The sequence below is a fragment of the Melanostigma gelatinosum genome (genome assembly GCF_949748355.1).
Source record: "Melanostigma gelatinosum genome assembly, chromosome: 8".
In the NCBI taxonomy this organism is placed as follows: Eukaryota; Metazoa; Chordata; class Actinopteri; order Perciformes; family Zoarcidae; genus Melanostigma; species Melanostigma gelatinosum.
The window spans coordinates 20180813-20208476 of NC_136641.1; the positions used below are offsets into that span (position 1 = coordinate 20180813).

General features: G+C 42.0%; 3 protein-coding genes across 4 annotated transcripts in view; 1 reads left to right on the forward strand and 2 right to left on the reverse strand.

Annotated features, from left to right (window-relative positions):
- Positions 1–638: 638 nt before the first annotated feature.
- On the forward strand, positions 639–5602 carry sdf4 (stromal cell derived factor 4). 2 transcript variants are annotated; one of them, XM_079273280.1, is made up of 7 exons: positions 639–789; positions 1601–1917; positions 2647–2783; positions 2914–3027; positions 3154–3312; positions 4037–4212; positions 4336–5602. In XM_079273280.1, the coding sequence occupies exons 2-7, from the start codon at positions 1607–1609 to the stop codon at positions 4510–4512; spliced, it is 1074 nt and encodes a 357-aa protein (XP_079129406.1). In that variant the 5' UTR covers positions 639–789; positions 1601–1606; the 3' UTR covers positions 4513–5602. The 2 variants fall into 2 exon arrangements, with proteins under 2 accessions (XP_079129406.1, XP_079129405.1); XM_079273279.1 differs by having other exon boundaries at positions 783–919.
- A 1510-nt stretch (positions 5603–7112) lies between these two features.
- hipk1a (homeodomain interacting protein kinase 1a) lies at positions 7113–14844 on the reverse strand (the record flags this gene model as incomplete). Its single annotated transcript, XM_079273817.1, has 15 exons — positions 7113–7624; positions 7905–8035; positions 8361–8554; positions 8642–8800; positions 9601–9753; positions 9870–10021; positions 10755–10873; positions 11062–11266; positions 11346–11496; positions 11583–11764; positions 11993–12079; positions 12522–12641; positions 12822–12945; positions 13040–13413; positions 14116–14844. 15 exons carry the CDS (start codon positions 14842–14844, stop codon positions 7211–7213), a joined length of 3294 nt encoding a protein of 1097 aa, XP_079129943.1. The 3' UTR covers positions 7113–7210.
- Positions 14845–16433: 1589 nt separating this feature from the next.
- Positions 16434–27664, reverse strand: part of LOC306781123 (arf-GAP with coiled-coil, ANK repeat and PH domain-containing protein 3-like) — a 55054-nt gene continuing 43823 nt past the window's right edge. The window contains exons 16-25 of the mRNA XM_079273818.1: positions 26183–26252; positions 25891–25985; positions 25580–25797; positions 24583–24672; positions 24268–24357; positions 23929–24155; positions 23372–23481; positions 22399–22509; positions 22244–22305; positions 16434–17517 (exon numbers count right to left, since the gene is read on the reverse strand). Of these exons, the coding sequence (XP_079129944.1) occupies positions 17411–17517; positions 22244–22305; positions 22399–22509; positions 23372–23481; positions 23929–24155; positions 24268–24357; positions 24583–24672; positions 25580–25797; positions 25891–25985; positions 26183–26252 (1180 nt within the window). The 3' untranslated portion in view covers positions 16434–17410. The remainder of the gene's footprint in view (positions 17518–22243; positions 22306–22398; positions 22510–23371; positions 23482–23928; positions 24156–24267; positions 24358–24582; positions 24673–25579; positions 25798–25890; positions 25986–26182; positions 26253–27664) is intronic.

Sequence of the window (27664 nt, forward strand, 5' to 3'; positions counted from 1 at the left end):
GGGGAATTTAGATGGCACGTGTGTGAATAAAACAAACAAAAAAAGTTTAGGACATTTTTCAAACATTACGACTATCGTATGTTTATTTTTAGATTTCATGTGTCTTTGTTGCACCTTAGTTTGTCCCTGGTGAGTGTTTTATATCATTACAAATTAAAATATTTTCATCTAACTATTTTTGCTACTTTAGCCAATGACAGGTATCTATTTCTTTTCAGCGAATTTGCCTTTTTATTAATTGATTCTATTCCACTATGTATCCATTTATTTATATCCATTAGTGCTACCTGTTATTTGAACCATTATCCATTACTTTTATCGAATCATTTAAAACAATTCTCCATTTGCTTTTAGCAGTTTCACCATTTTATCCAGTATTTACTTTTAAGTCAATATTTTTATATATTTATATATATATATATTTATTTAAAATTTTAATTTTTTTTCTGTTACCACCTGGAAACTGTAGAAGCTACTCTCCAAAACTTAAACTTTTCGACAACGCACAGATTTTACTTTGAAAGCGCTGCCCGGAAGTTATCCTTGTAAATATGGTTAGCATAGCAAAATAAAATTGATAGCAACGTTAGCAACTAGTCAGTGACCAGACCAACTAACAGCTTAAGTGAATTAACTGGAACATTACAGACAGATAACTATTACAGCCCGACCTGCAGACCTTCAGTGGCGTTAGACAGAGTCGTCCCACATTTTGGAGTCGGGGTGTTTTGGGAGGCCACGTGTACAGGAAGTGGAGTCTGACAGCTGACTGACTGGAAGCCACTGCAGGTCTGTTTGACTAGGAAGTGAAGCTAACATTAGTCAGCTGGTAATGTTGCTTACACACAGTCATCTCTCAGTATCCAAAGTATTTTGAACTCACCGCACAGTCTCGCTTTTAAGTCATCGTGCTTGACAGGTTGGTCGCATCGTCTCTTTGTATACTACGTAGCGTTAACTTTAATAATGATTTATTAACGTTAGCTTGCTTGTGTTAGCCACTTAGCTAACACAGTCAACTGCGTTCTACGGTTTAAAACTATTTTAAATGACGTGACGAGCCTAAATTCACGAGCAAACTGTTATTTACGTTAAGGGGACGTTATATAACTGTATTATAATTGTTTATTATGTTGTGATTCCGTGCTGGTGAATACTATTTAAGTGGACATGATATTAACGTGAAGGTTTACGGCTTGATTACTAAATCGTCGTAACTTGTGTTGCGTTACACATCATCTCAGGTTGATATAACGCTTTCACGTCTGTATGTTAATTATTAAACTCATTTATTTATGTTTCTTAGTTGCCTTTCAATAGCTAGTGTGTATTTATGCTATTTACGTTGCTGTTGGCTGCCTACATTAGTGTATTCCTTGATTTTTTTAGGTATTTGTTGGATGGTTTGATCTCCATGAGTCCTCCACTCAAGGATCTATAAACAAATACTGAGTAGTGAACTGGAATATCCAGTGGGCGTGATGCATTCGCGGAGGTGTCGTGCAAATGTCTCATGAACTCGGAATTCAAGTTGTGCTTGATGATCAAAATAATTTTGTCTTCGCTAACTTTGCTTGATGTTACTTTTACCCTTCTATAGGCAATCATGGCTGTTTGGAGGAAGCTGTGGAGCACAAACCTCCTGGCAGCTTCTCTGCTTTTCTACATCCTGCTCAACGCCATGGATGTGCACGCACGGCCGGCCAACATGTCAACCTCAAAAGATAAGTCTGCAGCCGGCAAGGATGACAACGAGCTTCTCCCCGCGGACCACCTGAACGGGATGAAGATGGAGCTGGACGGCCAACTCAACAAGGACTTCCACCAGGAGGTTTTCCTGGGGAAAGAGATCGAGGAGTTTGAGGAGGACTCTGAGCCGAAGAGGAACAGGAAGAAGCTGATTGACATCTTCACCAAGTAAGACATTCTTGTCATATTTTATTTACATCTCAGTCAGGAGCTACAGCATTGTTGAACTGGTTGCTTGAGCCTAGCTGCTGATTTAGGGATCAGGTTCTTCAGGATTGACCAGCTATAAATCCGTGTCTAGAGACTAGCAAAAAGAGGTGGAAACCCACATTCTAACGCACATTCTGTGATAACTACACTTACCACTGAGAAGCTGAAGTATTGCAAAACACACAGAATGAGAGTGAGAGTATTGTGGAAACCCCAATATTACTACACATCCTCTTTCTTAAAATCCAGATCAGGAAATACAAGCTTTCACCTAATAACGCACACGAGGCAATACATCAGAATACCGGCATTGAAAGTGAGAATTCACTGAAGTTATGCAAATATGTCTCTGCATAGCTTAACTTTCCAAGGCAAGCTGCCATTGTTACAGCAGAGAATAACGGCGAAGGAAAAGGGCCGCTCCATATTGTGATGTTATCCTTCACCATGACTTCACACAGCCCCCCCCCCCCTCCCTCCTCCTGCTTCCCTTATTTGACCTTAAATGGTAGACATGTCAGTTTTAAAAAGGTGTTAGTGCTTGGCCAGTTTAAACAAAAGCGCCCGATTGGACACGAGCCAAACGGGTGATATGGCTCATTACAGATGGCAGCAGTTTAATCACTGTGTACATGTTAAATAAGCTAAATTAGCAACTTTTCTTACATTTTTATTCTATCCTCACAGAGTTGATTTCAACAACGACAAGAGTGTTAGCGCCAAGGAGATGCAGCGCTGGATAATGGAGAAGACGGAGGAGCACTATCAGGAGGCCATGGTGGAGAACAAGAACAGTTTCCGTGCTGTTGACCCCGATGGTGATGGTGAGAGAGACACAGACATTCACTTATAATGCAACCCGTTCAGGCTTGTGGCCTGTGGAGGCCATGTCGCAACAGTGTGTCGTAAAACTAAGGAACAAACCCAAATCCTCAATTCATGCTTTGTCCACAGGTCATGTGACGTGGGATGAATACAGAGTCAAATTTTTGGCCAGCAAAGGTTTCAATGAGAAGGAAATTGCTGCGAAAATAAAGAATAACGAGGATCTGAAACTGGATGAGGAAAGTAAGTGTAGAACAATATGGAATATGTTGTAATCTTTTTTTTTTTTCTTTTTTTTTTTTTTCTTTTTTTTTTAAAGAATATATCCCAGAATATGTGCTGCAATTTGAAAGTTTGTCATGGTTGCAGCTCAGGAGGTTCTGGAAAGCTTGAAGGACCGCTGGTTTCAGGCAGACAACCCTCCATCTGACCAGCTGCTGAATGAGCAGGAGTTCCTGTCTTTCCTTCACCCGGAGCACAGCAGAGGAATGCTCAAATACATGGTCAAGGAGATTGTGCGCGACTTAGGTACATTTTGCTTCCCCAATACCTGAATCATGAGCATCATTGTCGAACATTTGTGAACTATTTTTTTAAGACAACCCTTGACATGTTGTGCCTTTTTTAGGTTGATATGGAGAACTCGTTAGCAAACTGCAGCTTATTTACACATCCAGTAGACTCATAGCAACGCTAGCATTGAGAGTTCAATATCGAAAAGGCATATTCGCTCAGTTAGCTCATTTCTCAGGGAAAAATCTGCCTCTTAAGCTGCTGAATTCTCCACTCTGTAGACGTGCTAGTCTCAAACTTCAGTCTGTCTGAAGCATGTTGCTGAGTAGGTAATGCTCAGTGGGCTTTTAGAGCTTTTTCGCTAAAAATAGCTGCTGCTGTAAATGATGCTGATGAGAGTGAACTGTAAAGGCTGTAAAACCAAAACAGTTATTTTGTCAATTGATAATATACAAATATTGTTTATAGCAGCTTTAATGTAAAGATATTTCAGATGGCACTTGTGTGTTGCATTGTGAAATATTTGTCTTCTGGGGAAATCTTTTTCTCAACCTCATGACGTTTGGAGCCAATGTCTGTAAATGTAACTCTGTTAAGCTCTCTCTCCTAAGTTATCGCATCTGTTTATGTAATGAATAGAACAGTGGATCTGTTTTTTTAATAAGCGCTCTGTGATGGGGCGCATTAAGAACATGTGTTTTAACAGATGCAGGGTTAAATGCTGTTGCTTTGCTTGTAGACCAGGATGGCGATAAGAAATTGACGCTGTCGGAGTTCATCTCTCTACCTGTGGGCACCGTGGAGAACAAGCAGGCCCAGGACATCGATAACGACTGGGTTCTAGAGAGGAGGAAGGAGTTTGAAGACGTCATCGATTCCAACCGTGACGGCATTATAACCATGGAGGAACTGGAGGTGAGTCTTGTTTGTAAACTATAAGCCAACCCTTTCATAAATGCAAATAATCATCTTTTGAATGAGCTATTACATTTAAATTTGATCACCACTGACTTTCTTTTCTTCTTGTGTGGCGTACAGGAGTACATGGACCCGATGAACGAGCACAACGCTCTGAACGAGGCCAAGCAGATGATCGCCGTCGCCGATGAAAACCAGAACCATAGTTTGGAGCTGGACGAGATTCTCAAGTACAGCCAATACTTCACGGGGAGCAAGCTCATGGATTACGCCCGAAATGTTCACGAGGAGTTCTGAGGGACATTCTTTCCCTCTCGGCAAAGCGGGGCGACTTCCTACATCTGCTTCAGGGACAAGCTAGACGAGGGGGGGGGGGGGCTAATGATAGGAGGTAATGATAGGAGGTTCTAGTGTGCAATTCTGTGTTTAAAAGTCTCAACGGCCTCTTTCACTGCTGACTCCAATTAAAGCATCCTTCCTTCCTTCAGCCCTGGACCGTCTGCCCGCCATCAGAGTTATTAACATGGTCTGCCTTCTGTGTGCCGTTGGACTTTTTTTTTAATTTTTTTTTATTTTTATAAATGTTGGGCTCCAAATCTTTCTGTGTGAAATGTGTGTCTATGAGGAATTTTAACCCTGACTAGATATTGTCGTTACTGGTGAGAGTGACGGTGCGGCGAGGCGATCTCTCGCTTTTTAGCTGGCGGTTCTGTATACAGTGTAAATATTCATTATCCCATACCGATGCCTCTGGCAAGAGAGAAAATATATATAATGCTGCTACAAGGAAAAGCCCTTTATAGAGATATTATATGGTGGCACACACCAACATGAGTCTAAATTGAAAGGTGATTTAGTCATTAATGGCGTACAATCCCACTAGTTTCTGTTAGAGATAGTATCCGTCCTACTTACAACAGGGTAAAAACAATAAAATTGAAGCATAACTTTTAAACACTGCCTCAATAACGGACAGTGATACTTCTTGACACAAACTTCCATTAACAATTTATTGTCACTGTATGATATGAGACATTTTGACTCATTGAAGGAAAAGTACAGGCGTCAACATAATTAGATTCACATGTGTGTCGGGTCAGAATGTCTCCTGTATGTAAAGGCCTATTGTTTGGATCTTGACTAAACGCAATCTAATGATGTGGATAAAGAGCAATTTATTTATTTGATTGATTTGGATCAGCTGCATTTAAGCATCTCTTGTTTTTGCTTCATTGCTGTAAGGGGGTGGTCTTTGTGTGGTGGCTCACTCTTCATTATATTTACCTGTAAGCTAAATTTGGAACGCTTTTGTTTCATCCTTTCATTTTCACTCACAAATGTATTGCAAATGTACTGGTAATAAATATTTCTCATCAATTAAATGGCACCTGGGTTTCTTTAGTGTTCTATTTTCAGGGATGCAAATAACGATTACTTCTATTACAGATTAATCACAAAATATAAAAGGGATTTGGGAAAAATGACCGCCACAATTCAGGTTTGTCTGTACAAATAGATATTTAGTTTATTATCATATTGGTGAAAAAAAGTGCTCTGGACATATATTAGATTGTGCTTTTGTTGATTTTATTTGAAATGATACTTCAATGAGTATTAACCTAATCGTGCAACAGTTGAGTTAGAAGCTGCAATCTCAAATTGATTGACAAAAAATGAATTGGCAAATATACAATCGATTAATTTCCAAGCAAAACTGCCAAATATTATCTGCAACGTTTAACATTGGCTTCTCAAAATGTGAGTACTTTCTGTATTATATCATTAAACACTGGATATCTTAGGGTTGTGGGCTGATGGGGGAAATAAAGAAGTTATTTGTAGACATCACCTTGTTTTACACTTTCCCAAAATTTCATTTGTGTGTTTGTCGTACAAATTTGACACAACATTGATAATCCATCATCTGCGAGCGACACTTCAAATCAGCGCAGCTGCAGTTTTTTTTTTTTTTTTTTTACAAACCTCTCCTGAATGCTACTCCAAGTCACACACATGCAACCGTAAGAATAACTTTAAAAAACACGACGGTCCCCTCTAAATACCACCCTACTCTACGCTGAACTGTACTGCATCAATGGACATACGAAACATGTAAATATAATAGGTCAATGGCAGCACGAAAACAGAGCGAACATGAGAAACAGTTGAAGGACACATTATTATACACAGCACAACTTACTTTCTTTTTTTCAAAAAACAGATAACACGCACACACACACACACACATAGTAGATTCATAAATGAATACAACGTACAACATCTCACTTATCACAATGTGCTGACATGTTAAAGTTTAAAATGACAAAATGAATTGACTTAAGGAAGGCGATTGTGCACATGAAAATGCAACTTTTACACAATTAGTTCATAATTCTGACAACGATGATAATAATAACAATAATAATAATAGAGATCAGCACAACAGTTAGTCAAGTTCCAGTTTCTCCTCAATACAAATTTTTCAAATACAATAAAATAAAAAATAAATAAAATCAACTTAACGTTGCAGTCTGTAAGTTGTAGAATTTTCAGCTTTACGTTGGTCCCTTCAATTTGGGGAGCATGTTTGAAAAAGGCTGAGATTCCGACGCGTTTCATCTGAAGCGGATGAAAACGCGCTTCAATTAAAGCTGAAAGTCCGCACTTTAAACCCCACACTGTTCAAAATGTGCTGTACCGGAGCACAGAACCAACACGACAATAAATGTGTCACTTTGTAGACACTGACAGACTGCTCTGTTTGTCGCTGTATGCGACACGAAGAAACTCCAAAGTTGGAATGGATATTTAAAAAAATACGACCATGATTGAAATATAAATACATTTATGATTATTTTATGCAAAATAATCACTGGAAGTTGTAAAAATAAGCACAGTAAAGGAAAGTTAAAAGTCTAATCACAGCCGCCCGTGATGAGCTTGTGCTCGTCTCTAGTCTCGGTCTTCATTTGGTCGACATCCAGCGCTTTAGTCTTTACAGGTAGGGATACTGGTTGAGTTTTCGTTGGTAAGTAGCAGCGTGGTGGAAAGGCTGCCCGCCCTGCTGCTGCTGCTGCTGCTGCTGCTGCTGGTTGCCGTACTGTCCCGGAGCAGACCCTCCCAGAGTCAAGCTGCCGTTCTTTTGGAGCAGCGCCAGGGAAGAGTAAGCTCCGCTCGCCCTGCTATGGCGGGATGAGCCACCTTGCATCTGGTCCACGGCTTGGGACACAGAGGCCAGGGCGGCAGATGCCGGGTAGGCGTACAGGTTTGGGGTTGAGCTGAAGACGGCGTTCTCGTGAAGCCGGTAGGACGAGTGGGACGAGACGGGAGGAGGGTATGTGGGCTGCCGCCTCAGGGAACTACTGCTTCCTGTTTGATCGTGGGATGACGACAACACAGACTGCTGTACCTGAAACAACAGAGAGGGTCATACATACCCACACGTAGAGTGGGCAGTCGTTGACGATGGCATTTTTAGATCTCAACAACCCCACAACACGTCTTACGCCGGCACAGAGGAATAATGAAATGCGGTAGTCAGGCTGGAGAGTAACAGTAAACAGAATCAACAGTGATGTGACAGATTGAGCAGTAATGTATATACATAACGAGAACAGATTGGAGGCAGAACCAGACTCTTTCTGGCTTCAACTTGTTGAGCAGACATAAGCAACATTTGATGCCGGTACCTGACTCAGATTGAGAGGCTGAGACCTGCTGGATGCGGCCCGTTGATGGCGATCAGCGTTGGAATCTCCTGCCCGACTGGACTGCTGAGTCGATCCTTTCTTGGATTTTCCAGAGCCACTTGTAGCTTGATCTGCGAGTGCGAAACCAGACAGAATATTGTGAGCACTAAGAAGAAAATGGATCAGTTCAACCTGTCAATCTTAAAGCCTTCACACACCGGTGGCATATTGTTTTCTTTCTTCGAGTGATTCATTTGCATTTTGATATAATTGTTAGAAAGTATTGTTGTTGTCACGAGTACTTTGCCTTTCGTGTTGTTTATTTGTCACACCCCCACTGTGCAAAGGCCTTAAGAGCTGCGCCGATAATTCGTGCACCTAAAATGGATCCACATCTAGTTATTTAAAACAAAATGAATGTATATGAAGACGAGAGGATCTCTGCCCCTGGAGGACCTGGAGCTGCCGGGGCTTTGTGGGTTGTGCTCTCCCCCGGCTGGCTCTTCACAGAGGGCATGATGATGGCCAAAGACTTGGTGGGCTGTGAGGTCGTCTTGGGGCTCAGGGGGCTGCTGTTGGAGGAGTCGGAGTCATGGGAGTCGTGCACGGTCACACAGCTGATCACGTTGGTCCTCTGGCTTGTTCCAGAGCTACAGGAGAGAAGAAGAGAGGCAGTCAAATAAACATTTCAGCAAAAAAGAAAAAGCTATCTCTGTGAAAATTCTAATTGAGCTCACCAGGCGGCAGGGAACTTCCTGTCGTCGTCTTCTGAGTCGCTGTGGATGGTGATGATGCTGACAGCGGGGCTCGGTGTGTCCGAGATGACGATGGGCTGAGACTGGTCGCCAGCAAAAGCGGAAGTGTTGTGGACCACAGTGGTGGCCGACAACACAGGCCTGGAGGGGAAGAAGATGCTCCATCACGCTCTTATTGCAAATGCTGAATCTATTTGAACATTTTAAGCAGCAGAGGTTATATTTCATTGTCTTTACAGCTTGTGCTTGCCTAAAATAGCCCTTCATTTTAATATTGAATCTATCTCATATCCTTATTAAATAAAGGAGACACTGCTGGAGCACATCAAAGGATCACATTACGTTACATTCATTCGGCAGAGGCCAAGGTTCTGTTATTCTATGTTTTGTTATTGTCAAAAAATATCATGCAAAGACCAAAACCAACAATGTGTTAGTCCGTCCCTCAATACATCCCAACAGCCCAATGCTGTGTGTAGCTCTCAGCCAGCAAGCAGTGCGGTTTATAACAAACTTTAATCAAACAAAAGTAAATAGTCTATTTGTTTGCGACATTTTCAGCAGTGGATTAAACTCCAGTGAGTATTTACAGAAGTAGAAGTTTTTACAGTATTCACTGTGTTCATAGTAATGAAGGAACATGTCACTCAATGCAACAGTGTGGCTCACTGATGTGTTTTTGATAGTTTTTCAACAACAACAGAGCTCTATGGCACAGAGGAAGTAGATATATCAGGCTTTGGCAGCTCAGACACACTTGTGAGCAGATCAATTCAATGTTACTTTTGGTGTCGTCATGGGAAACACATTTTTCAGGTTGGTTAAAGCTTCAATGGAAATCGCTGGAGCCCGACTGTCTTCGAACAAGTGGTCAGGAGACGCCAGGGATCACCGCAATTTATAGAAGGCCCACCTCCCCCCCTGAGATTGTGAGAGGATACCTGGCTTTGCTCTCTGCGTGTCGAGCCTTTGACCTCTTTCCCTGTTGGGATCTGGAGTGAGCGGCCCCTGAGTTGTGGCCTTGGGAGGCAGCGTGACGGCCGACACCAGAGTCCTGCTGGCTGAGGCCGTCGTATTGGCTCCCATGACGACCCCTGTGAAAAGGAAGGACACGCTTAACTTGCACTTACATTTTAGACTCTCCATTTCATCGTAATAATAGACCGACCTGTGAAGCTATGACACAAGAGTCCCGTCCGACTTAACTCACCTCCAGCCAGAAGCTTGTTGACTGTCGGGCATCGGGGCGCCCATGGATGACTCAGGCACCACGGCCTGCCCAGGGTTGTGGATGGCCATGCCTGGCATCTGCTGCCATGTGGAAGGGATGAGGATCTGCTGTGTGCCTGCTGGCCAGCCCTGCTGTATGCAAACACATACACTTAAATCATAAAATATTGCATTTCAAAAACCTTAAACCTCAGCAGTGACACATTAAGAAGAGAACAAAGTGCAGTGTCTTGGAGAGGCACACTGAAATAAAATGCATGACGAGCACATGCAGTTTGTAGACAAACACCAGCATTCCAATCTCTGTCCCGCACCAGGACATCCAGCAGACCCTAACACCAGACTTATTCCTGTGCAGAGAGATCTGCATTTATCAAGACTCAGTAGTAAATGTGTTAAAAGAGACTTAAGAAGCAGACAATACAAGACAAAGCTTAAAGAGGGAAAAAAACACATTTCACTAAGCTTCTGATTTTAAGCAGTCCTGCTCACATTTCTTTACAAAAATAAATAATGTCAGAAGATGCTAAAGCTTTAAAAACACAGCAGTGTGCGTTGCTGTCTGAGGGTGTGTCTTTCTTTAGTCTTCCACCAGGGGGCACAAAAGCTCAGCCAAAATTAACTTGGCAATAATCTGTTAAAGGGACAGTGTGTAGGATTTGGTGGCATCTGGCGGTGTGGTTGTAGATTGCAACCAATTTAATACCCCTCCACTCACTCCTCCCTTTCCAAGACTGCTGTAACGTGATTCGCCGGGTGCTCGTGTAATAAGTGTACATTCCACCACTGACATGGTCAATACTGGAATCAGATTCAATAAAAGTCCAGCGAAGGCCAACCCTAGTGGTCATGAAGTGGTTCCTACCTGAGCCAGCATGCCGGGCTGGATGTGCAGAGACTGGGACGACTGGTTCTGAGGAACTAAGGGTACAGAGTTGTCCATCCTCACTGGATAACCAGAGGGCTTATTGGATGTCTGAAGACCTGCAAGGAAAAGATGGAGGATGAGAAAACATAGAATAAAAGAAATTTAGGGATAATGAAGTTGGCTGCAAAAAAAAGCAACATATCCGTAAAAGGTTTATTTCCTTTGGTGGCTGGTTGGTCAAATCATTAATCAATACGATTTATTTTCATTGAAGCACGATGACACTAACGTCGGGCTTTCTTACCCTGGATGGTGGGAGGGCAAACTATGAGTGTTTGCTGGAAGGGCTCAGTCTGGGCGCAGAGCTGCGCGGGTCTGGTCTGCAGCGGTACCCCCTGCTGGGTTAGGCCAGGGATGTTTATGGTGGCCTGCTGGTAGAGGCCAGGCTGGTAGTTCAGCAACGGGACGTTACTGCTGAGGGACAGGGACTGGCCTCCCGTTGAGGCCATCTGCAAGATAATGTATCACAACATGCAGAAAACATGGTAACATGAAGACCACGATGAGGCAGAACAGAGATATTCTCACCTGGTTGTGCTGGTTTAGTTGGCTACTGAAGGTGACAGTGAGGTTGGTGGCTGCACTTGGGGTATTGTTGCTGGCAAACATATTTTTGCCATTCTCAAAGGCGGAGCATCTGCGTTTGCATATATCCATATTTTGAAAGCAGGACTTCACACTGTAAAATTTAGAATTAAAAAAAAATCGTTAAAAAAAGGAACAAAGATGGAATCCTGAAAATGACTTTCTCAGTCCTGAACTCACTGTGAGCTGTGAGGGAAGTGCAGCAGGTGTGTCATGGTGACAAAGGGGTGGTTCAGCGTCTTAATGGGCGTGATGCGTTTGTCTGCGTCGAGCGTCAGCATCTTCTTCAGCAGGTCTATGAACTCCCGCCGGTCCGCCTTCTCTGCCAAGATGTCCGTCCCCTCCAGGTTTGTCATGTTCACCTGCAGAACGACAGGAAGTCTGGCTTTGTCAAACTGCATCCTGGTACACCCAACGACATCATCACATCAAAATGTATCCAACAGTAAAAGTGCACACTGACACACCCATGAATTATTTGCCTATGGACACAGTTGTCCCACCTTGGAGCCTTTTAAATGACCAGATTTACCAACAATGTCACTGTAAACTGCAGGAGCTTATCTGAAATCAATCGGCTCCGTCCTCACCTGCATCATATCATCGAGACAGTTGAAGATGTATTTCCTTGCCTCCTTTGACTTGATGCCCATCTCTGCCTCGTGCTCTGCAGGTGTCTGCAGAACAATAATTACAGCAAAGCAAATAATTAGGATTTAAACTATTGTATTTTTTTATTTTTATTTTTAAATGCTTGCTTTGAATCTTGGCCGATCTGCAAAAAAACTGCCGGTTTCAGTCGCCAATCGATCTATGCAGGGTCATATTTAGAGAATAAAATGAACGGAAATTTGACAAGAACATTTGTGAGTTTTTGACAGTAAAAATGAACTACATTGCTTCACTTTGCACCGCAGATGTCGCCGTTAACCGTGTAATATGCCTAGAATGGAAAACCTAATCGAATTATATTTAGCAATCAATAATATATATATATATATACACATACACACACACACATACATATATAATGATTTGTATTGGCCCTAATTTGTCAACGTACTACAGACTGTATATATGCTTGATGATAGAAACGTCCATCTCTGTGGAGTGACGTACTTTGAGTCTCCAGAGCGGGTAGCTCGAGTCGGGGCCTCTGTTGAAAAAGCGGCTGGTCTTGGTTCCGGCACTCAGCAGGTACTCTGCAGGAAGGCCCTGGGTCTGGGAAATGTAACGGATCTGACAGAGACAATAGAAAAGAAAAAAGTCAGTTGATCACCTGCGACAGCATGTGACCTATACTTGTGCTCAGTAGCAGTTTATACAGTTATCATCACGAGAGCCGATTGTGTCAGCCACAATGATGATGTATGACTGACGCTTTACAGTAGATGTATTTGTGGGCGTGCTATCGCTGACCTGATCATACTCTGAGGCACCAGGATAAAGGGGCCATCCCAGAAACAGCTCAGCAATGACACATCCCAACGACCACATGTCGATCGCCTCACAGAAAGGAAGGCCCAGAATGATCTCCGGAGCTCTGCAAGCACATCACAACATACAAACGACAGGATCACAACAGGTCATTTACATATTCAAAGCTCTTACTTTACAGTTGAGGCGGACGTACTCACCTGTAGTATCGCGACTGCAGGTAGGTGGAGCAAACCGCTTTGGACACGTGGCTGGCGGAGCCAAAGTCAATGACTTTCACTCTGTACGGCTGCCTCAAAGGGTCGACCAACATGATGTTTTCAGGCTTCAGGTCGGCGTGGATCAAACCCAGGCTCTTGAGCTTCATCAGTGCCGTGGCGACCTGTTGCAGGATCGGCCGTATGCACTTGAGCAGCAGAGGACTGAACTTGCTGTGCTTCAGGAAGTCGTAAAGGTTCTGCTCCAGCATCTCAAACACAAGGCACGTGTGGTTCTTGTGCTGGAAACACTCGTATGAGCGGACAAAGTTGAACTCGTCGGCATTCTCTGTGCTCAGCCTGCTTAGGATACTCACCTATAGGGAGGAAGATGAAGATATTGTGTTCACTAACAGATAAATAATGAAGAAAACACCACTAACTTCTATTTAGAATAATAATTTCCCTGGTAGAATTATCTGTTTTGGAACTGCAGCTCTCATAATGCTGCGGGCGATGCCAGCAAAAAGCAGCAGAAGCTAATTTATCTTGATTACACGTCTCTTTGTAAATGTCCCTCACATTAACATCCAATGGGAAGTACAACTGGGAAACACACACATCCAATATGGGTGTTCTTGAAAAGAAAACTAAACATGGACGCCTCAAATCCAGCAAAAAACATCGAATTAAACCCAAATTCAATTGACATGTTGAATTGTCGATACACAGATTAACTATATAATCATGCAACTGTCTTGATGACGTGCACGCTCGCAAATATTTCCCATCTCCACCACATATGACGTGAACTGTTATCTGCGGGCCGGACCATGAGCACTATTTGTTTTGGCCTTTATTTGTTTACATTTTAAATTGTCACGATTAAAAGTCATGCTGTGTTAGCAGTTCCTGTTTGCAGTGTACTTGTGGATGTTCTGACAACCACTACTGGATGAATCTGACACCTGAGAAAATTTGAAACTTGATAATTATCAGACTATTTATCTGTGATTTTCAGAGCAGCTTTCTGTCTGTCCACCTTGGAGTTTTTATTCCTCTCAAAACAACATACTCACTTCAATTTGACCTTGCCGAGCATAAGAAGGATGGTTCTTCAAGATCTTAATGGCCACTATCTCATTTGTTCCCCGCTTCCAGCATTTTGCCACCTGGCCAAAGGTGCCGCGTCCCAGGAACTCGAGCACCTCGTAGCTGTTGGACATTGAGCACAGAATCTCATGCTGGACCAGCTGGTAGTCTCCCTCGCTGTGGGAGTTGCTGCTCTTTGTGGTAGAAGTGGAGTGTGCTATGGACTGAGCTGTGGCGGTTCCCCCTCCTCCACCGCCAGTGCGGTTTGAGACCACGGGGGCCGAGAGCTCCTCCAGGATCTGGACGCTGTCGCTGCTGTCCACCTCCTCGCTCTTCCGCTTCAAGCTGTACTGCTTGTGGTAGGGGTCGCACGGCTGGGAGGAGGACTCTGCATCCTTGACACGACGGCTGGAGGAGGAAGATGAGGAAGAGGAAGGTCCACGAACGTTGCCCGTGCTGTCTGCCGCCCGCACCACCGTCTGCTCCCTGGAGCCGGCTGTCGGTGGGTGCACCTGGTTGGAGTTGTACACTGGGTTGAAGTTGGAGCCAGAAGCGGAGGGTGCAGCTCCCTGGGTAGGACTCTGCTGGTAGTAAGCATTGTCTCCCAGCTGGTTGGACACGTCCCAGGCGCTGTTCTCAACTTTGAGCCTCTTTGAACGAGAGCAGGCACTGGAGGACACGGAGGGAGAGGAGAACACCTGGACCTGCGACGCCATGTCTGCAGATTAAAGATCAGCCGCAACCATCACTATGACATCTAAAAAAACAAACAGACAAGACGTTGACATGGGAGGACTTAAGAGTATGTCCTTTACTGAAGATGATGCAAACAAGAGATGAGATGGATCTAGACCTGCAACAATTAAGTTGATTAATCGAGTTGTCAATCGACAGAAAATCAATCAGTTCTATTCTAATTCACTTGTTTTGAATATTTGTTCATACATTTTCTCTGTGTGTAGCATGGAGGGGGCTGCAACTATTACATTGTGCAATCCTGTATTAAACAATAACAATTTGATTATTATTCTTTTGAGGTAAAAACTATTTGAAATAATACATTTGGTGTCCTAATTAAACTGATTATGTTTAAAATAGCCATTTTGGAAGAAAAAACATAGCTATAACAGCTATTTCTAACCTTTCGAAGAGTAGAATATTGTGGAGCCAGATTCACTAATTAAGTAATTGATTAATCAATTAACTAATGTTAACTCAGCTCTAGACTAATGACCCTTATCTCTCGAGCCGAAAAACGCACCATTACACGCCTGTGTCGGTTCATTGATACGTATCCTTCCACCTTGATCACACATTAGGGTCAAGGTTTTTGCTTTTGGCCCCTGTCCCTTCAAGTGTCCCTGAACGCCACAGGTAACTGCAGTCTGGCATGGCAGTAGCGACGCTTTTGCCGATTCACGAGTGACAATACCTGTATTTGATGAGTGAACACGCCGACGCCGATCTGACATCTAAGGCCTCATCATCACCATCATCATGTCCTCACCGGGCTCTGTGTGCTCTGTGTGCTCTGTGTCCTGCTGCAGCAGGATGGATGAGGGCTGAGCTAACACGCGAGCTATCCGAGTCACATCTGACTCGAAGTCGCAAGTCACATCGCGCGTCAAGCGAGCAAAATGTGCACCATGCCACAGGAAATGTCAGACAGCATCACAATGAGCACTTTTGCTACAGGGCTCCATCTTCACCACGGTCTGTCCGCTCGCCGCCGAGACGACGTAACGGCGAGACGACACGGACGTCGACGGCCGCGGCGATAGAGCCAAAGATCGTCTATTATTCACTCCACGTTTCACTCACGTTACTTAAACACTGGAGCAGCGTTTAGATCTATTTTAAGAAAAGGGGAATCCGCTGAATCAGTATAGGTGGCTGTTGTGGAATCAAGTTGCTACATTTGTTACAAGTACGTGCAATTTGTCGGTACTTTGTGGTAATTTAACAAATAGGATATTTCCATTCCATTGTAGTTTCAGTTATTGCATCTATTCTATCTCGGGGCTTTACAGAGCGAACAAAAACCGAACGCAGCGTGATTTCTACGTGGTTTATGATGGATGGTTATGATGGTATAAACACTAGTTGGTCATATATGACCAACTAGTGTTTTACATCTCGTGCAGGAAGACAGGGTTTATAAACTCACTGATCTGATCTCTTAACACTGGTGGGCGCTGTTGTTTAAGCTACATGGAGATGTGATGTAGATATGAGGCAAAACTGAACAGACAACTCTTACTGCATGTGTGAAAACACAGACAATGTTTTATTTTTTCATCCATCTTTCAACTGCATCGCTGTTCATTCAGATATATTAGCATTTTGTTGCCTCTACAGCATGTATACAGTAACATAAGCACTGCATTTCATAGTGGTATTGCAAAGTACATTTAAACAAAACATTATGAAGACTAGACCAGCATAGTCGCTGCAAAAAACCCAGAAAATAACTGAAATAAACTGCTCATCATGAGAAATAACACTCTGATTTCAAGGTTGTTGATGATGATGAGTAACAATGATATGACACTCCATACAGCGTAGCTGAATTCAAGTTTAGGTATGAAATATAATGGGAATAAATGCATGCATTACTTACACACACACACACACACACACACACACACACACACACACACACACACACACACACACAGAAGAGTGTATTTATATATAATAATAAAAAACTCCTTCAATGAATCAGACATGTTGATCAGATAATGAAACCGATGCAGCAAACAAATGACTTACACCAAAAAAACAAACGAACAACGAAAATAAACAACACAAGTGCTTGGCATTTTATCCAAAAGGTTTCATTCAACACTGTATAAAAGCAATGCTATATTAAAAAAAAAATAAAAAACATTTGAGAGGACAAGACCAGCAAATCCTCATTTCAAAATAAAAGGTTGATCTAAAAACAGCACAAGACTCTTGCAGATATAATGCAGCTATATGCAGCTATATGCAGCTATAATGCAGCAAAAAAAAAAAAAAGAATGATAATGAATAACAGCATACACAATTGCAATAGTTTCTTCAATTAAATGCATTTTAGAGGTGGATTTTTCTGTGGAATAAAACAGAAAACTTATTATTTTGAAATATGATCCTTTTTCTATCAGGTAGGTTTAATTGTGATGTTGAACTGCAACCCCAAATGTGACTATCTATATCTATATATATATATATATGGAAAGTGGCTGTTGCACTTTTCAAGTACACAATCTTGCTCCTCTTCAGACACTTCTTGGCGGACTACCTAAAAGAGTGTCGGAAATGCACACTCCTTCGTTTCAGCTTCTCCGGGTTGTGGGATGCCATGTGAGAAAATTCTCGGAATATGTCAAGGTATGTGGCGTCTCCTGATGAAGAAGAAGAAAAAGGGGAAAATATTAATGCCACTTGAGCAAAAACATCCTTTTATATAAAGCTTATGTATACAAGTAACAGAAAGCAGAGGAGTTAAGAAAAAGCCCCATGCATGAAAGGAAGGGTAAAAAAAAAAAGGGCAGAGGCACCATGAAGCTTTCCTCTTTCAACTTTCCAAATTCTGAGCCTTTACTTTTCTCGTGGCCATGGTAACCTCTGAATCCACAGGCACAACAACAGCAGTTGAACTCTTTTGTGTCCCATGAGAGCTTCCAGGCTTGGCTAATTTAAAAAAAAGGGGCCAATGAACATTCCTTGCTTTCCCTGTTTCTGTGATGTGTGAGTGTGAGAAAGAGAAGGAGAGACCACTGAGTAAAAGCCTTATAATGCATAGATATGGCTTCCAACACTTTATTTTAACTTTCCATTTAGAGGTGTATAAAACCTTATAATGCAGTTGAAAGTAAGAGTATTTTTTAAGTATTTATTGTCTCCTGTGAATCATGTGTAACAGGCAAATTATTCTATTTTGAAATATTAATATGAATCTGAAAATAAACTAGTAACTAAACTTCTCCCCAAAAAAATGTGGAATAAAAAAAGTATATTTGCCTTTGAAATGTAGTGGAGTTGAAGTACAAATATAATGCACTTAATGGAAATACTAGAAACTAGAAATTGTACAAAAGTACAGTACTTGAGTAAATGTATCAAGTGACTTTCCACCAAGTAGGCTACATTTATTGTATTGTACTTACTCTGAGTTTTGAAGTACCTGTCTTTTACTTGAGTATTTCCATTCCATGCTACTTCTATTTCAGAGGCAAATACTGTAGTTTTTAATCCGCTGCATTTCTCCCAAAGTAACTAATTCAGGTCTATGAGTCACGATTAATCTGCCATTTAGTTTTCAGATTAATTGTCTTGTAATGTCCAAAAAATGTGAAAAAATGATAATAAAATGTTCTTATAACTACTAACAACATTGTGTTACAAACCATGTATTAATATCTGTATACTGCTTGTAAATGCTTAAAAACCCCATATGTTAATCTCTCTCCATGCATATACAAACTCATTCATATTCTAGTTTAGGTAATACAGGTTATCATGTCATGCTTTGAAAATGAGAGGTATTTGATCCATTATTAGTGCAGCAGCAGTGCGTGATATTAGAAGTTGGTTAATGCTGTTTGATGTGGTGAAAGGCTGTCAAAGCAAAGAAGCAAAGGGAGAGGTTAGCTTTTAGTCACATCTTTAATTTATTTACATTTCAGAAGACACTGGGAGGAGTTATTGAACAAAAAAAAGGGAGTCAAAACCAAACATAGGTAGCAGTTAGTGTTAATATGCACAGGTATATTCAGAGGCACAGTATTCAAAGAGATTGTACAGTTAACAGTCAGAGACAGACAAAATACAAGAAAGTTTACAATGTCATGTTAGAAGCAAGCAGTTAAAGTGTTAATAGTTTTTAGTTTATACACACACACAACAGTCAACAGACACATCGTACTGTACAACACATAATCCTTCAATGGCTTGATGCAAATCATTGTTTGGTCAGTGATGACATCATCTCGTAAAACCTGCTTCCTGTTTCTGTAAGCTACCACAATAAGGACTGCACACAATAAGAAAAGGCTGCTTTTCAAAGTGCTTTGAATCGATCACCGAGGAGCAAGACGGGGGAGTGAGCTGCTCTTTCTGTTGTCTTATCTTGTGCCAGTTATCTAAAGCACGCGGCCATTTTCACGAACCAGCAGCCTTCACTTTGTTCTACATCATTAGAGTACAGCATTAAAGGTAAAGGTATTGTGCATTTATAGCACAAAACAACCTGCTGTACTAATGGGTGAAGCAAACAATATTACGGTGACTCTGATCAAACCCAGCTCAACGGTCAGAAATGCTCTGTGTTGCACCTGTAACCACACCCGTCAGTGATGTCACAGGGACCTGGAGTACACTTGAACATCACTGCAGGGTTAGAAGTTATACCAATGGAAGTCAGCAAGGACTCGATTTTCAGGGGGTGTTTTTGGTAAAATGATAAAAAGAAAAAAACCAAACTCTTGCTGGCACTCTGAAAAACTGTCTGTGGTTTTTAGTTTAAACTAAACCCCAACAATCCATAGCATCTGTCAAAGACAAGCAACATCTTTGGGAAAAATATTTTCCTCGCGGCTAATTTTGCCTCAGATAACGTGAAAAAACGCAGCGGTCAGTCTCATACGGGGCCGCTCAACGCTACAACCAACAGTTTCTGGATCACTGACATTTACTGTGAGCTACCAAGAGAGTCAAACGTAAAGTACTCAACAGACCCGACGTCATTTTAGGGCATAAACGGGATCATTAAATACAGTTTTGGGCAGCGGCCAGGCAGCCATTTTCATTGTCATCAAGCTTTTTGCACTAAGCAGCCAATGGAAGACAGTGGGAGATGGGTGTTCAGTCTGTCATTTCTGTCACGGATGCCATTCCATGCACTGTTGTCATGTTTTCTCAGTATATAACATGGATATCAATGTTGTTCAACAATAATAAATGTCAAATATTCACATACACTGGGCACAGAAGAAACAGGGCTGAAGAAGACCTGGCAACAGCCACCCATGCACTATAAACAAAGAACAAATCTAATATCCGCCTCGTCGTCATACATTAGAATACCATAAATAAACATTTTAACATACAAATACATGTTGGGTTATTGTGATTTGTCAAAAGATGTCCATCTTCTACTGCAGTTTTGACTGCAGAAATACTCCAAGAGATTATATAACATGGAACTTTGGAGAACTGGCTCTCTTTCTCATAATGACAATATAATACTGGCGCTATGTGTGTGTGATTGCTCGGCAAATAAAATATAACAAAATATATCCAGCTCAAAAAAATATCACCTGTATTGTTGTTAAACATAACACAAAAATACAGATTATCTGAACTGAAATAATCATTTCACTATTGCTCGGTTCTTCATAATTAAAAACAAAAGCATTAAAACTTATGTTGAAGAAAAAAAAATGAAAAAGAAGGGAAGGTACTGCGACATAAGAGCAAAAACTAAATTTAAATCACTGTTGGTAAGAAAAAGTGCATCATTTTGCTTTTAATTAAACTTCTGTGATCATTTACTCTCAGTCACAGTTATCGCAGCTTCACAGTTTCCCCTTTACGACTCTCACAATGACAACACAAGAGCTCCACCGCCGTTAAATCTGACGTGCACGGACAACAGATCCTCAGGTTATTAGAAAAGAACAGTCGGCTCAAATTGAATTGACCATGAACAGGAAAGTTGAAGTGGCTGTGCCACCCTGTACAAGACAATTTGACATCATTCACCCGACTCATCTGTGCTACGAATACTGTGGAGAGTTACCAAGTAGGACGAGCCGCTGGTTCCTGGTCAGGAATAATTCCCATTCTGTATTCCCATCTCAAAGTTTTCTTTACGCAACATCTCCTTTACGGTTAGTATTGATGCCCTAAGAGGCATGTTAGGAAAGCCAAATTGTGGTGACCCATTTTTATTCTAAATTGTTTTCTACCCAGTGTTTGAATTAAGAATGGGTGGAAAAAAAGGTTCCCTTCATTTTTTGTTTTCGCAGGTGATATTTAGTTGTTGTTGTTGTCACTATCTTTCTTTTTACATTTTTTGTTGTTGTTACTAATCCTAATTTTGGCCGCAAGTGCACCTCAACCTCATATTCTCAATAGGCCTAAAAGTATTCATGTTTTTTACCAGGTGAGTAACATGAAAGCTTTTGGTTCTATTACATTTTTTCACCTGCCAAAAGTTTTTTCCCCACCCGTTGTCGCAGAAGAAAAAAAATGAAAGCTGAATTAAAGCTCAGTGATTGGATGTTTCTTTCTGAAATGCCCTTTGGGACTCGTAGTAAACGTCGACCCACAACGTTTTTATTTACACAGGCTTGTAATCTTCAACTTTTAATTCAGTTTTTAAATCTTCTGTACTGATGATTTAACAAGGAGAGTTTCATGCCGATCCAAGCCGTAGAAAAGGTCAAATAACAGCGACTATGGGGAAAAATGAAGGGGACTTTTACTACCGGAACAGTGCCCGAAAATAACACTTTTCAAGTTACCACTACGACAACAACTCTCACGATGAACTTAAATGTAGAATTGTTAGGACAAATGAGCTGTGGCTGGTCTTTGGTTCAGAGCACCCTGTACCCTCGAAAACCTCCAAATAAAAAGGGCAACGTTGTCCCTAAATACTCTGCTGGTGCCTTTATCGGGGGTCTATTGATTGCTTCACAATAGTGCTGCTGGATAATCTGTGAACTAAAAGAGTGGCTAACCCTTCACTGGCAGTGATTGGACTGACTAAGCTCATCATCAGTGGGTAGAATCTGACATCATTAACGGAGGTTAATACTGAGTTATTGTGTGATCCTGAGTGAGTAGCAGGCTGCTTTAGTCTCAAGTCAGCAGACTGCGCTGGGGAGATTCATTATTCTGATCTAGAGAAGAAGTTATTCCGGTGGTGAGAAAACAAGTGGAGGAAAGAAGTTTGAAGCCCTCCGACTCGTCTCTATCGGTCAGTCATATGTCTACTGGCACCCCCTGCACTGGTTTTACACTGTATGTTAAACTTCTAGCACTCTGCTATATTGAGACAGATGAACTCCTGAATGCATCTCTTATACTGTTGCTCAGTGGGGCTGCTGGTTGGGTATTGACCTGGCTGTCCAAAGGGTCCCTCCGACTCCCGCATCTCCTCATTCATCCTGGCGAGACGCAGCCTTTGGGAAAGAAGGAAAGGGGGTTTAAAATTCATCAAAGATGGAGAGATGGTAAAATAATCGATGGAAAGTATGTACATTACATGGACATACAGTGTAACTATATCTGCATTGGCTTGCTGTACAGCTATGCTCAAAGGGTCCTGGCCGTCCTCATCCCTGTCGTTCTGTGTAGCTCCCCGTTTCAGGAATAAACACACCTGCCTGAAAACACAAGAGAAACAAAGATCAATCACAGCAAACGCATATCCAATCAGATTCATTTTCAAAGGTCTGTGCTTCATACGTCTGGCTCACTGACAAAGAAGAGGCAGCTGCAGAAACACAGCTGTCCTCATGCAGGAAAAATGTATTCTCATTCTAAATCTCTCGTACTTTTCTTCTGTGCGGTCTGGTGCACAAAACTCATTTAACTGCACCAACGGGTCGTAGATCGCTGCATTCAAGCTGATGAATGTCAGCTGTTAAAGAAATGAGTATCGAGGAATAGAAGTACAAAATGAATAATCAGAGGTGTATAAAACGAATAGAAAAGAGCAACTAAAGTCATGGTTACAATAAAATAAAATCATTTTATTATATATTAATTTACTTTATTTTTTAAAATTTTATTTTCACTTTTATGTCTGTTTGTGTCTGTTTGTTTGTTTTTTTGTCATTAACGATGTTTTGTCGCGTTTTTTGTTCAGTGTAACAGCAACTGAAATTTTAAAAAGTTTTTAAAAAAAAGTCATGGTTACAAAGCAGCAAGTTAGCTTGGTATATGTAAACAACGCAAATTTTAATTCCAAATGAATTTAGATTAAAGGCATTATAATTAAGTAAAGCAAGAATTTCCCCCTGGTGACGTGAGGCAGAATATCTGTTCAGGACTCGTGTGACAGGTCTGGACCACATGTCTGTATTTCGGTCATAACGAAGAGAAGATTTTAAGTACCAGAACATTGGTGATTGCCACAACTTCTTACGAGTGGTTCTTTGCATGAAGTCCTTCAACAAAGCATGTTTTATGGAAATATAAACTGTGCGAGATGTGGTTACAGCTACTTCCTGCCTCGTGACTCACCCAGTGTGTCCCAGATATGTGGCATGATGCAGGGGGCCCCTCCCTCTCGCATCCCTTTGGTTGACGTCAGCAGCGTTCTGGAGCAGAAACTCGCAGGCGATCAACGAACCCTAAAGAAAAAAAACAACACGACACTGACAATGAAATACTGCAATTGATTTTGGCAGAAAAGGTTCATGAAGAAACAGATATCCTCACATTCCCAGCTGCAGTTCACGTACAGTTGATTGTGTGAAACTATTTATCTATTTGATTTATTCCACTTCGTAGCCCTTCATTTCAACAACAGAACTTGCCTCTAATATGTTGTCTATGTGAGTGAGGATCTGTGCAGGATTCTGTTTGCTGCTCTGTCAGTTTTGAAAGTATTATTAGGCGTTGGAAATGAATGTCCTTGGCATCCATACAGATGAGGAGCCAAAGGCTAAATACAGTCCTCATTGGCAATCAGCCCAGGAAAAGCAAAATGTATACATTTGTCATTCATGAATGCGAGTCAATCAGATGATGCTTCCTGCGTGACTCATTTCTGGCAACGCTCACTTCGACTGACTCACCCCGATCACGGCCCGTATGAGAGGTGTCTTTCCTTCGTCCTCATCGTTGACCAAATTGACATCTGCCCCGTGGGCTAGTGCTTCAGCCATGACAGGCAGGTTGCGGGCTTTCGAGGCCTTGCAGAGCAGCGCTCCGGGATGAAGGTCCCTCATGTCCTCCGGGTCCGATGTCTCCGGCTCGACTTCCAGCTCGGCTTCGCCGCTCGAGTCCTCCGACACCTCGCACTCTGCGGACAGTGTAAAGAGACCGGGAACTTGAGTCATGTGACATTTATTTCCCACTGTGCTGTACATAATACCCAAGGGACCATCTGTTACTCGTTCCTCCACTGGACTTACCCTCTGTGACGCTGTCCACCACAGAACCAAACACCAGGATGTCCGTGCTGCCATCTGTGCTGCCTCCTAACCCGCTGTCACTGCTTAGGCCTGCCGGACCGGGAGATGCCAGAGCATGGACACATTAGTTACCGGCGTCTCTTTCTGGCGGATCAGTATTGTTTAAAAAAGGCACAGAATCATGCAAAACAGAGACTTGACCCAAGCGTCTTACAGTCTGTAATGGAAATATTGAGTGTTTTGGAGTTGCCTGTGAACAGTGAATACATTGCCAGTTTGTTTTTTGGGGAAAAGTCAAAACAGTGAGCCGCTTACTTCGAGGTCCAGATCCTGTGTCAAAGTAGGAGAAGAGAGAGTCCAGCTCATCAGGACAAAACAGGGAGTCTCGTCTGAACTTAGCAGCTGCTGTGAGACAAACACAGGTGACTGGTGAACACCAAAGAGAAGCTATTTTGACGAATATATTGGAGCACAGTTGTGGGACCATTATCAACACATAGCCCTAGTTTGTGCCTCTCATTTATCAACATTACATTCAAGTCACAGCGTTCGACTTCCTCTTTCCCTGCTCTGAAGATTTGTCCACAAATAGTCTGAGTCGTAGTGTAGCTTTAGATTCAGTAAGTTACACCGTGGGTCGTTACATTTTGGTAAATTGACTTAGAAGTATGCTGAATTAGCTATCAGCAGTCCCTGTATAGAACGTACTCATGCATGTACAGACATGTCACACTGGATCACTTTGATACTGAACAAAAGTTTAAAAAAGTGGTAATTCTCAGGCAAGTGGTGGAGTTACAAGTATCGCCTTTCTTTGCAGATGAATGGACGTTTACTCATGATGGACTTGAGGGATAATGATCGATGTGTATCACGTCTGTGTGTTCAGATTTGACCAAATCAAGTCTAAAAGAAGGAGTATTATGTGGCAAACAAGCATTTGATAGCCTCCCTGAGCTGTGTGACACCGCCTCTGCTGGCTGTCAAAAAAGTGGCCAAATAACTAACTTCCTGTTGTTCTCAGAACACCTGCATGCGCCTGACTCTTTCAACTTATCTTTGCTCTATTTAAAGTCTTTCCATCCCTAAATCCCATGCAACTTACAGTTGGAAAACTTCTGATCTATGCCAATAAAGCTGACATGACATTTTCTTAAATTTGGCTCATGTTATACAAATTGAGCAAGGAGATACAGCATTTCTGGCTAGAAAACTCAGGTGCTTAGGGCTGTGAGTAAGGCTCAGAGTTGAAATGAACCACATCACTAGAAAGCTCCATCCCATAAGTCTAGACAGAGATCCACTGAAGTACCTGAGGAGAGGGTGGACGGGGAGATGGTTCCGGGCTCTTGCCGGTACCTTCGTCGTGTTTTAGGTACCATGGTGGCACTGTTGTGTCTCCGACACTTCTTCACGCTCCACCGCCGTTCCGACTTCCTCTCTCCATTGATGAGTATCTCTGTGGAGCCCAGCTTCTTCAGGAATTTCTTCTCCACGTACTTTGCCTTAATCCAAGCCTCCTTCTCCTGCCTGCGACAGACCACATAACATACGAGAGACTTGTCGTGCTGAATTAAAAGTAACAGATTTAATTTGATTTAGCCATATTTAATGAATTCCTACCTTGAACTGGACGGTAATGGTTTCTTTAGACCTTGTTCTTGGTATGAGCCTTCGTAGATGTGGTTAATGACGCTGTTTCCAAGCTCGCACATTAACTACAAAGCAAAGACAAAGAGACATGACATCAATGGTTTCCACTGAGACTGGACATTTTCGGAAATATCCTTATTCGCCTTTCTCTTTTTTGCTGAGAGTTAGATTTTGTGCTTCCAGTCTGTATGCTAGGCTAAGCTAACTGTCTCCTGGCTGTAGCTTTATAACCAAATACGGGCACAGCTGAAACGAACTGTACCTTCAATAATTCTGGTTCCCATGAGTCCAGTGTGAGCGAGCGAACCTTCGAACAGTGAACTCCGAGACTCCTGCAACGACAACAAAAATCAATGTTAAAAATAGAACATCTTCTGTGTTTCTGTTCTGCAGTCAAACAATTCAGAGGTGAGAGGGAAATAATTGTACTTTGTTGTAACTATAAGGCAACAGATGGCAGCCACCACAAATAAAACAAGAGCAGCTGATATCCTTTGAACAGGAGAGAAGATTTCAAAATGAATCATACTCTACGGTGTGTTGTATGGTGACCTGCTGGTCTGAATAGCTGCAATGATCGAACATCATTAGAGGGAAATGAGAGGAGCTCCTAATGTCATGCAAATCACCAAGTTCCACTGATGCAACTGTCTGGTTCCCAGGCAACAGTGGCACACTAGAACATAACAAAACCACCGAAGCGGTGTTTCTCCTCTTTGTTGACCTGCATTGTAACAAGATGTCCGAACTCACTGTGAGAGGATGAGCCCCGAAAGGGAGCATGAATATTCAACAAGCGAGGACACACACACACACACACACACACAACGTTTGTCTTTACATCAGCAGTGATACTTCAAAATAAGACACACAACTCCTGAGGGGTATTTTTTTTCCATCCGGGAGCTTGAAAACAAATGAGTGTGACGTAAGCGAACATGAGATCTGGTTGAGGATGTTCACCAGGATCTGATGCTGAATTAAACTATTCAGTGGCTTGTTCACTGTGTGTGTGTGTCTCAACTCTGCAGTTCGTCTTTATCGTCTCACTTCACTTCCCTCAGTGAAAACTCTCAATCAAAGCCTGATCCAATAAGCAGTGTTCCGCACTTTAATCCCCTCAACAGTGTGTGTGTGTGTGTGTGTGTGTGTGTGTGTGTGTGTGTGTGTGTGTGTGTGTGTGTGTGTGTGTGTGTGTGTGTGGCAGAACGTGCATGGAGACTTTAACAGCACAATGTAAGGCCAAAGTAACAGACAGTTGGCACCACTTCCTGCCTTCAGTGCCAGTAGCCACACAGAAACATTGGCAGCGGTGGAAGATGTATTCAGATATTTTATTTAAAGTCTCCCTACATGCTGTTCTTTGCTTCTTCTTTTTTTACTTAACTTTAATGTTTTTGCTTCACTGTACAAATTTACTGATGTATGTTCGACACTGGAAGAGGTTTTTTTGGAAACAATAGAGATCCAATATACAACTTGAGATTGTTTTTTAAAGGGAAAAACCATCAGACACAAGTAATTATTTAATGTTGAGCATTTGTATTTGTTTTAAAACTTGTCTGCAGCGGATCTTTAAGTAAAAGTACCTTAATACCAGCGTGAAAACAATCCATGAGTAAAATACCTGCATTCAAAGTTCAAAGAGATAATGTCTTTTTGACTACACACATTCTCCAAACCTGGGGCCTACAATACCCACAATGCAACTCGACTTCAAATCAATTCATTGGACTTCATGATT

Excerpts from the sequence above, each read along its gene's own strand:
- sdf4 (XM_079273280.1), top strand. The coding sequence starts at position 1,607 with ATGGCTGTTTGGAGGAAGCTGTGGAGCACAAACCTCCTGGCAGCTTCT. Across the intron at positions 1,918-2,646 it reads CTGATTGACATCTTCACCAA|AGTTGATTTCAACAACGACA; the intron begins GTAAGACATTCT and ends CTATCCTCACAG. Across the intron at positions 3,313-4,036 it reads GGAGATTGTGCGCGACTTAG|ACCAGGATGGCGATAAGAAA; the intron begins GTACATTTTGCT and ends CTTTGCTTGTAG.